Raw genomic sequence first — 11911 nt, 5'->3', positions numbered from 1 at the left:
GTTACTGCCCTTTGTTATTTTTCATACCTAATTTTTCACCTGAGTGGAGCATAACTCAAAAAGTGTTTGAGATATCAACATGAAATGTCATAGGTGGATAGATCTTATTGAGGGGGAATGTTGTGCGCAAGAATGATAACTCTTCCCTATACAATTTTTGAGTTATTGCCCTTTTTTTTCATGCTATTTTGTCCAGAGCTTATCTCAAAAAGTATTTGAGGTATCAACTTGAAACTTCAAAGGTGGATGGATCTCATTGAGGAGGAGTGCAGTGCTTAAGAATGATAACTCTACCCTGCATTATTTTTGAGTTATTGCCCTTTGTTATTTTTCAAAATTAATTTTTGTCCAGAGCATAACTCAAAAAAGCCTTTGAGATATATCAAAATGAAACTTCATAGGTGCATAGATCTCACTCAGGAGGTGTGCACTGCACAAGAATGATAACTCTACCTTTTATAATTTTTGAGTTATTGCCCTTTGTTCTTTTTCATACTTAATTTTTCAATTCAATTTTTTTCTCAAAAAGTATTTGAGGTATCAACTTGAAACTTCATAGGTGGACAGATGTTACTGAGGAGGGATGCAGCACATTAGAATGATAACCTACCCTGCATTATTTTTCAGTAATTGCCCTTTGTTATTTTCAGCCATCAGTATTCACATAGGTTTCAAATCTGTAATCACTGTAGCCATCAGTTTTCATTATCAAAAGACTTCTTAAAATGGAATTATTCCCAACTAATACATATACATTCTTCCAATGAGCAAACACATTCGGCGGGGGATGGCCATGTTGACATGGCTCTTGTTTTAACTAGGTAAGGATATCTTTGACTGACTTAGAAGTTAATTAACATGATAGGCATGTAGGCCTCCTTAACTTGCAGGAAATATTAGGAAGTAATGAACCTTTGCCACAAGTATAGAGCCAGGTCAATTTGTGCTTTCCTCCAGTCAGACAATGCTCTATACTGTTGACTGTCTAAGTTCAAATTTATCATTACATCTCCAAAGTTAGAAAAATTGATAATATGAAAGTTGTCAGACAATTTAAGAAATAAACAAGGTTAAGGATAAACATGCATCTCTATAAGATTGCTTTAAGACTTAATGCATCAATTTGCATTTACATTCAAGGTCTGTCATCACATATTACATGTACAGTATATTGCATTAATAATTCAATAGTAATTGTAATTGCATAACCTGGAAAGTAACTTAAAGCATCAGTTAAATCTTGTAATAGTAATGCATTTCAAGATTAGTAACTTTATACTTTTTTCTCATTTTTTCCCCTTCATATCTGATGTATTTAATTCATAGATGTGTGAAACCACACTTTCAAAAAACACTTTACCTGCTGGTAACAAAAGCCTTTATGTACATGTAGTCTGACCAGGCTCCTTATTGTTGGTAGCTAAATCTTTGTTTTGATATTGTCAATTAAAAAACGTTCAAGTAGACTGTTCAAAATTCAGAGCTTGGCAAATCAGTTACGCAAATTCAGTTATATAGTTTTACTTAGGGTAAAGATACCATATATAACACTTGTAAAATATTGGTTGATTTCTGCTAGAGAAAATTGTAATTATTTAATTGAAATATAACTTACTGTTATGTAGATGTTTTGATATATATCATAGTCAGGCAGTTTCTGTAATGATTTAAGTTAAGTTATTGTTATGACATTCTGGCCATAACAGTTTGTTGATTTTTGTTGTAAAGAAACTTATTGTAATGGTAATTGTTATAATGTTTCAACAATTACAATTAACCAGTTTCTGTAATTGTAATGTCAATTGTGACAATTAACCAGTTTCTGTAATTGTAATGGCAATTGTGGTAATTACAATAAACCAATTTCTGTAATTGCAATTGTAATTATGACAATTAACCAGTTTCTGTAATTGGTAATTGTAATGTTGTGACAATTACGATTAACCAGTTTCTGTAATTCATATTTATTTTGAGTTTAGTTAAGAATTGTTTTGAGAATGTAATGCAGGGTCATAACATTCATTTACTGTATGCGATTGATAATAATAAGTCTTGAATGATTTTTGTTTTGAAATTGTTATAATTGAGGATTACATTTACTCAGGTTGTGTCAAAGAAATCATATGAAACATGTACAAGTTATAAAAAAATTATAGGAATTGCAATGCATGTCCATAACAAAAATTATGTTTCTGTAATTAAGCCTTATTTAATGTTGAAATTTTTTTTTATTCAATTGCCAAGTAATGTCATTGCATACATTATTTAAAAGGTTTCTCTAATTACACTGTGACTACAGTTATTAATATGTATCATTAATTGCTTATTTGTGGGTATAAAATTCATCTGCTTCTATTACTCATTTAAAGTGGTTTAAACATACATTATAAATTATATGAGGGTTTTTTCTTCAGAATCTAGGTTGAATAGAAATTTGTAACTTGATTGAATTGCAGTTATTGAATTGTTTCATGAGCAGTGACGATTGTTATATGAAACATAATGACCGGATAGGTTGATACAGCAGAAGAGATTACTGATATATTAGAAACAATGGCAGCAACTAGTATATAGAAAATATTGATATTAAAACCACATTTTGTCTACAAATATTGTATGGATTACTATTAATATGACTTTTAAGTAAAGTTTAATATTTTACCAGTAACTTGTATTTAAATGATTGGCCATAAATCTTTTACTGTGTTGTTTTAGACAAGACCAATGTTATTATTCCTTTATTTTATTCTTTGTTTTGTATAAGTTACATATTGTTTTTTCTGATTTAATAAAAGTAATATTGTTTCCATGGCTTGTACATGTTGTATTTTTTTCCTACCATTGAATTGCATGATCATCTGCGCCTTAAATTATCTTTAAATTCATAATGATGACAAGTCTTTGGGATGAGACTTTAAAACCTAGCCCAAATGTTAAATGTTGTTAAGTTTTCAACTTTTTTAAACAGATATAAAATTCAATCCTTTTTTTACGAAAATCGAAATGTGATTCTACCCTCCTGACTCTCCTCTATATTACCCATTTTGATTTGGATTTCTATGCAGTCTTCAAAGAGATATTCTTTCTGTCCCGGGTCCTGGTGTGTCCAAAACATGCAATGTGTACACTAAACGGAATCAAAAACAGAAATTTTACGAAATCTCACTACAGACCGATGCTTAACATTCAGACAAATCCTGATTTAAACTTTTATTGATATTTGGCTACAAACGAAGGACATTTGACCATGACCGATTTACTGATGTGTACCAGAAAAAACAGAGCACATTTATTCTGAAATCTTGCAATTATTTTGATACATTTGTATAATGAAGATCACAGATAAATGCATTATTTTAAAACTGTGCGAACTAAAGGTAATTATTGATATGGAGATATGTATTGGATATTATTTTGAACATTTGACCAAAATGTGATGAATTTGATTGACAGGTCAGACCTCAATTTATGGAACAAGTCCGGGAATTTACAGGGATTTTCAAACTTTTTCAATTTGAAAAATAGAATTGCGTGAACGTTCAACTTGACCACAAAACAACCAATCACATACTTATGCTGAGATAGTTTCAAGGTCAATTGAATTTGCAAGAACATCAAATAAGACTATGGACCCATACTATGCGATTTAACATCGGGCGATAAATACCAAGATTCTATTGTCACTTAAATGGCGCCTACTTGCTAGATCATCGTGGTATTGACTGTAGGCTCGTCATGATGTAAAATACCGCTAATAATACAGTCTTCTACAAACTCTCATTCTTTCCAAGAACAGTCTTGAACTAGAACAGACAAACCTTGTATATTGTTTCATTGCCCACAGTCAGTTCAGCCAATATGACAATTAGCCTTTATCGAGATGTGAATCACATGTAACAGCACCCCTCTGCCATTCAACTTGCTTACAGAACATCAATTAAATGGTTCCTATTTGTACGTGAAATAATACAAGGAGGGGCACCCGAGAACATCCTCCTCCAGTACAGCTTAGAAGTTGCCATAAATTATTACATTTACAGTATTGTTGCAATGTAAAACCCAAGAAAGAAAGAAGTTATTTGTAAGTTACCACATTTGTAGAGGTTTAATACCATCTATGCCATAATTATTATGCTAAGAAAAGATTTATTCAACATAATTTATGTTTAGAAATTTTGTTATCTAGCTATTGATGGTATTCTCTTAAAACTTGATTCATGTTCTCGAAATTTTAATGGAAGGTCACATTCCAACCCTTTAACTGTGGGCATGGATTTCAAATGAAATAATTATGTCCCTTTCTGAACTTAAAATATTTTGTCAATATCCAATATTCATAACTTTTTTTTGGAATGAATGAAATCTTCCTCTGTTAATTCATACGTTTTCCATGCTCCTGCTTTACGAATAGCTGTGCGAGTTGTCCAACTGACAGTTCTCGTTATATAACATTTTATATACAATATTTTATTATTATTATTATTGATTAGACTATGTATGCTTTACGAGTAGTTAAATAAAGCACCATCGTAGTAGGTGTGTTCTAATTATCTCTGTAACAAGATGTTATATTTACAGGCGAATCATTATATAACCAACGTCCAGTTCGACACGATTATTTCGGGTTTTTGACTCATTTATAGTCAGGCCTACAAAATTCTGAAATAGAGTTAAATATATAATGTCGTAGGGGTTTTTGATCGTAGAAAGCGAGACAACTCATGAATATATAAATTAAATATTATCGTACTAGTTATGTCCCCTTTTGCCTTGTCCTAAATACACAGTAATATATTTGCCCTACCGCCATGCTGATGTAAACTAGTAAAGAAAGATAATATTAACAGTGATTTCAACACATGGGATTGTATATTGCTTTGTTTCGCCATCTACATAGCCATCGTAATATATTGGAAAAAATGCGTGACATTTTACAAATACTCTAATTTATGTTCAGGTTTATTGATGGTCAAATGCGTATTAATGCATTATTTTACCATTATCAATGTTTATCTACAAACCATTACTTGTGTGTTGAACTTGTCATGACTGTAGCTTTACAAGAATGGTTTGGTTCTAGGAAGAATATATATGTGAACACAATCTTGAGTAAACGTTAACAACTCTCACTACTTCCATACTAGTTTTTAGCATATGTTTGCGTTTTTTAAGGCACACATTTTACTTCTTGAAGACATCAAATTTCTAAAATTCCCATGGTTTCCTTAATATCTGTGACTGTAATATAAGATATTCAATCTCAAAATTAAGAGAACATATAATTCTCAGCCTCACCCTATTTTCTGTTGAAAGAGGCTCTTCTACAGGTTGTCATTTTTGTTCACTTTCAAGTATATAATAACACTTGGTGGAAATATATAATTATATATATAATTCAATTACATAATTTTACAAGATAAAAGTTGTTTGTGTACGGCCATTTCATTCTGAATTACAAGAGACAGTGGAAGGAAGGCAACTATTAAGCTCATACTGCAAGATTTCCAGTTACCTCTCTTCTCATTCAATGTATTGAAAATATTGCTAATGGAATTTCTGGTAACATTGCTTTATAAATATTGAACTTTCAACACATTATAGCAATGTTCTCTTACTTTAAACCATTATCATAAACATTCCCAGAAATATCAGTAACAGATTATTAACCTATAATAAAATCATTTACTGGATGAAATTATTTCACATCACTGAAAAGAAAAAAATAAGAAAAAAATTTTAAAATTGTTTTTGCTTTAAGAAAAAAAACCTGAGGAATCAGTCTCAAATCATAAGTTTGTTTATTCTTTCCAGCGATCACGATGAAAAAAGTTTTAAAATACTACCACCTAATTACACTAAAATACTACACTAAATCCTTATAAATACACTGATTAGTAACATGTCTCAGTAATGTAATAAAGTTAATTTTTTTACTATTTAAGTTGCACTCTCAAATTTGTTAGCTGAAATCCTTAAAAATTTAAAAGTAACACAAGAGATCATTCTCAGGAATACAACCGGTATTAATGACTGTCATACAGGACAGCTTTAAAAAAATGCTCGTTAAATTACAGCTTCTGTCTTGGCAATCATATTCTCATATTTTGAAAATAACAATAATATGTTTTACGTGTAAAATATCATTTTGTCGAACAACTGTTAATAGTTCAATTCTTGTAGCAGACGGTGGGTGACTCATATTTACCCTTGACACAGTTGATTATTTGGTAAATAGTTTGTTTACATTATGTTAATGAGACGATATCGTAAGTTTTTCGAGAGATTTCCGTAAGTTACATAACAAGTAAAACTCGGAATTCTACTGTAGTTCTCTTAGTAAATTACCTGTGTAAAACAGGTTCCTTTGAAATATTTCTAGACGTGGGTTATTCTGAACAGTTCAGCTGTTAATTTTTATAAAGTGGGATTAAACGTTCATTGGATATCTAAAAATAGATCCACGGAAAATTTCGAAGTTTACCGAACTAGTGCGCAGCCGGTACGAGTTTCACGTCAATCTGTCGATTATCGCTTGAAGGCAAACACGGTTCGCGTCTAGTATCTCGCTTAAATTTGTTTAGTTTTTAGTTTAAGTTTGTTTTTTAAATTAACAGAAAGATATGAGGATGGATGAGGATGACTTTTCGATCGGTACTAGTGGAATAGTGGCGGAATATATTACTTATAAAGTACAACAAGCTGGATTTGATTACCAAGTTTCGCCAACAAGGAACTGCCCTAATAACAAAGTAATAGACACTGTGAAGAAACTGTGCAGCGAGTTTGAGAAACGGTACGAGTCGCAGTTTACCGAAATGTGCGAAACTTGCTCGCAAGTTGAATTAAATTCTGCAAATTATGTAGCTGTTTTGGACCAATTAATTGTCAACGGACTTCATTGGGGTAGGGTTGTTGCAATATTTTCATTTGCGGGTGCTATGTCAGTGTACTGCATGAAAAAGAACCAGAAAGAGAGGGTTGACTGGATCCGAGAGTGGACTTGCCAGTTCATGGACAGTAAAGTAGAAAACTGGATAAATGAAAATAATGGATGGGTGAGTAGTTAAAGTTAACTAAAACATCTGAAATATAAGCTTAAACGTGGCTGTTTTTGTTCAAAGTAACACTCAGTTGTAATTTTTATCTTCTCTTTGTATCACATTCTTACAGTGATCAACATGTATATTTTCAGTCGCTGTAGATCAAGCATAAATAGGATTGATAGTAACACGAACAACAAGCTAACATGTCATTCTTAAAACTCATAATCAGTATTCCCAAGTTTGAGATCGTTTCCTTGTTTTGATTAACACAGTACAATTGCGATGAATTGGTCCAGTGTAAGACTATCTAGAGTAATAACGGAATATTATTGATAAAGATCTACTCAGAGGCCTATTTAATTAATCAATATTGTTGTGAAATAATGCCATGCTGCAGACGCATGCTTGCTAGGTCAAGATAATAATTTAACACAGATTTCATCATTCTTCTCGAATTCTAGTATTTATTTCTGCCATGCTGTCATGAAAAGATAATGTATTGTAAACGAGTAAACAGTTTTTTGTTGATCTGAACTGGAACACAATATATCCCAGATATGAAATAATTTAAGTCCTCTATATGTCTCATTGTTATCAGTGACTGTATGTTTATTTCACATTGAAAGCATTATTTTGTATAACTATAAAAAGCGTAAAGACGAAAGAGAAAGATTTCTTATTTATCGAGATTTTATCACAGCATGTATGTATATTTTAACTTCACAGGGAAAAATATAAAGTAAAAATTTTCCTTTAATTGCGTGGCAAAAATATTTGGTTTCGATGTCAGAAATTCCTCTTCAATGTCACTAAAATATTTGCCGAAATAGAATAGTTTTATTTTTGATTGACAGATGATCTAGACTATATGGCAGTGATTTAATAAAAGTAGCTTTTAGGGTACTAACGAATTATGTCATTATATAGTCATTTAAAGTTAAGTCATTCACGCTTTAATTGTTACTTTACATATTTTAATGTAATTTAAGCGACCAACGGAGACTATTATCTGATAAAATAAAAATATCTAGGTCACTAAAGAATTCTTAAGACTTTAAAAAGAATAATTTAAGCATTAGCTAAGCGTTTACCCGTAACTGGAACACTTGTGCATGTAACTGGAACACTTGTGCACGACACGTGTATCGCATGTTCAGAAAGGGGAAAAAATGTTGAAACCATTATCCAAAACATGATAATGAAAACTTTAAAGGGTATATAAGTTCTTTCGATAATTATAATATCAGTTACGGAAATCATTACTTAATAAGATAATAGTTTCCATAATGTATTTATAAGTCTTATGTTTAAAACACTATAATCTAACATTGAACGTCAGACTGAAACCACGGATCTAGATTCTGAAATATAATTCTCTGAGAAACTTATTAACGATGAAAGGAAAGAAATACAAGGAAAACGGAAACGAAAGATTAAAATTACTCGAATTTCATTTTAATAGTTGTGGCCTAAGTTTAAACATCAAAGAGGAAGAAAAAAAATGAGTCACAAGAAATGCTTAGTTATTATTAAACTGTTAAATTGTTTCCTTTTAAGGCAAAAGACAATTAGACAATAGCATCAAATGATTCAATGATACAATTGCGACTTTTCGTGCTTTTCCGTCTTCATTCGGATAATGATTATTTGTTATTGGCGAGGGGTTCAGTATGATACAAGAAGGCGATGATATTTGATTATTAACTTATTTAGTTTGAACTCAGATCGAATCCTAATTGATAACCTTTATCGACATGGTAGTACTAATTATTACTGACAAGCGATTAAAAACAAAAGCATTGTTATAATTATCTGACTCGAAGTACTTATTGATGACGTATGTTACCCACTTATAAACTTGTTTGACAGTATAAGGTCCCTTTATATTAAATAACTATTACGTTCTCCACCCTAAAAATCGCCGTTTATTATTATGTTATTATCAAAGCATTATTATTCATGGTTAAAGTACCCTGACCCTTTAGTACGGCGGTCTAATATCTAACCAATAATGAAGTCACCTTACATTTTCTTCTAGATGTGAGATGAGCCGAGATAATTGTTTTTCAAAGTTCAACTTTTCACTATGTTACCATACCTTCTTTATTTTGTCCCTTGTGCGTTTTGGAACTTAATAATTATTGTAATTTTTATGTATTTTCAGAGAGGACTTATAGATTTTTACACGAATGGCATCAAGAAACCAGAAGAAAAAACAAATGGATGGGGATCTGTTCTCATCGGTGGTGCCCTCGGAGCTTTTGCGCTCGGTGCGCTCATAATCAACAAGGCATGAATGCTAGATTAGCCTACACTTGCTGTATTTCAAATTTAGATCTATTTTAAAATTCGTAGTATATTGTGAATAGGTCAGTCGATACGGGTAGGACAGGATTCTACTGTTCGAAAGTGCACTTCTTCCGCGTGATCGTATATGTGCTCGGATTGGAGACAGACATTTGGGACGATTAGAAGTGATTTTCGAACGGACAACAAGAAAGGAGGGTTGTAAAGAATACAAGGAGGTGATTCTGCTTCAAAGAACAGAGAGATACCCCCACAATTAACGTGCTATAAATGACACGTGAGAATCTATGGCCAGTGCAATACAAACTCATAAAGTGCTTAATAGAAGAGCTTAAACATTAATACTGGTTACGGAAGTTCCAGTTAGCTGAAGAAAACATTGTAGAAAAACAAAACAAAAAAAACAACAAAAAACTATAAAATTATTTTTAAAAATGTGTTATGTAGAAATTTTAAAAAGTATAAAAAAAGCAAAAATAAAAAAAATGAAAAAAAAAAAATGTTTTGAGATGTTCCATGCCAATATTGATCAAAGAAAAAAACTTCATATTTGATCAGACATTTAACTTGACAATATTATGCTTGATATAGTGATACTGCTTGTATACATGTAGCAGTAAATGTTACCAGAAAACGCATTTCAAACTAACTTTTCCCCATTTGTTTATCATTTATCATTTCAGTATAATTTCATAATATATATATATTGTATATTGTTATAAGTACAAAACACATAAATGACATTACATACATGCTACCATTGTTTAGTAAAGTACATTGTACATGATAAATACACTCGGCCCTAAAAGCCTAAGTATGTTTTTCCTTTTCAACAAATAAATTGATTGTTTTGAAAATGTTATCATAAGAATCAAATATAAGGATTTGTTATCACTTCATTACGTAATTTATTTATTACATCGCCATCTTGAACCAAGAGTCTAGTTTCAATTCTTGGAAAAAAAGTGTTTCGTGTATATTTATAGAGTTAATGTAATGTCTGTTTGTTTTGCTGTCTAGGTTTTATCTACAATAAACCACAAGTATTTTCCTCTGGGCATACTTGATCACAGTTCATGTGTATGTAAACCATATATCTAAACTTAATTTGTTTTAAGGATTTTCTTATCAATATTGGATGTGATTTGGTACTTTATCTACATTTTTATCCATTTTGGTCTTTTGAAGTTCATATAGAAGATACATGTTTGTATATCACAGAGGATCCATTATTTTTGCCAGATTAGATCGGAACAGAATAGAACAGACACTAAGTTAGATAATATAACATTTTATTAACATTATTAGGGTTAGAATAACGAAAGGCCTCTAAGGCAGGCGCAACTTTTTCCACCGAACTGTGGTGGTAGGTTATGTGTAAACTGTTCTTACTGTGGCTAAAGACAATAGATATAGAGTTAACGAAATTATTTTAGAGATATTTTTTTCCGCTTAAATGTCTTATACAATGTTGTCAGATTGACATAATATGGTCAGACAAATGTATATGTAAGTAAGTCTGTAAGGTCTCTTAATGAAAGAAAAGCTTCATCTTGCGTGGTGTTTTTAGGTATGTAAGAAAGTGTCAGAGGATTTTTATCATAGGTATAACATGGATTTTGTCAAAATATCAGTATTATGAATGATAATTTAAAATTAAATTTCACGAATATTTCATGCAACGTTATTTATGATTTCATAACATCCGTTTTTATTGCATTTAATATTCTGCTGAAAATTGATATTAAACATTGCATAACTTTTTATCACTAGCTGGGTGCGTGATTTGTAAGTTGGTACATACGATGATAAGCTTCACCGATTTATTAGTCACGATCAAAACTTCCTAAAATAGGCAACATCATTTAAATGTCTAGTCGTGGTTTAAACTTCAGATGTATGTACATACTTGTATATCCAATAAGCTATGGTTTGTTTACATTCGTAAACGGTTGTTAACGGCCATTTGAAAGTTTAAAATTCTTTATATACAATGTATTACTCCGCGCTAGATTAATTGAAATATCTCTACATACGCATGATGTCACTCTAAATTTGATGTTTAATATGCGAAAATCTAGGACGCCGTGATTAAAATTTATATGTTTTAGATTAGATATTTCATCATTTTATAAATATAAAAAGAGCAATCCTTAAGATAACACCGTAAGAACCATACTTTAGATAACACCTATCCTTTAGGTATCGTCGGTCGGTGCTTTCGGATCAGTTCGTAAATAGATTTAAAATTTTTAAAATTATTTTGATAAATATCACGTGTTTAATCATAGAATTATCGATAACAAGCTTAGATCACTTGCACCGATTGACCGGACTACAACTGGTCGTACCAGCACATACCAATTCTGTTTGTTTTCGGTATAACTTGCACTAGACCACATAAGCTTCACTATTCTTGATTTATCATCCGGTCAGTTAGACCGGTGGTGTATAACTGACCCTAGACTCAGATATTTTTAATTACGATTGAGGTGTGAGCGATTAGGAGCGGTAAGAAAGAAAGAAAGAAAGAAAGAAAGGAAGGAAGGAGGGGAGGAAGA

General features: G+C 31.3%; 1 protein-coding gene across 1 annotated transcript; it reads left to right on the top strand.

The window, feature by feature from the left end:
* Positions 1-6325: 6325 nt before the first annotated feature.
* LOC132756454 (bcl-2-like protein 1) lies at positions 6326-10908 on the top strand. The gene is made up of 2 exons (XM_060747526.1): positions 6326-7055; positions 9208-10908. The coding sequence occupies exons 1-2, from the start codon at positions 6621-6623 to the stop codon at positions 9337-9339; spliced, it is 567 nt and encodes a 188-aa protein (XP_060603509.1). The 5' UTR covers positions 6326-6620; the 3' UTR covers positions 9340-10908.
* The last annotated feature ends 1003 nt before the right edge of the window (positions 10909-11911 follow it).

The sequence above is a fragment of the Ruditapes philippinarum genome, unplaced genomic scaffold (genome assembly GCF_026571515.1).
Source record: "Ruditapes philippinarum isolate M1 unplaced genomic scaffold, ASM2657151v2 ctg1362_1_1_1_1, whole genome shotgun sequence".
Lineage (NCBI taxonomy): Eukaryota > Metazoa > Mollusca > Bivalvia > Venerida > Veneridae > Ruditapes > Ruditapes philippinarum.
Note: the sequence above shows the minus strand (reverse complement) of the source record. Positions and strands in the feature narration are given on the sequence as shown.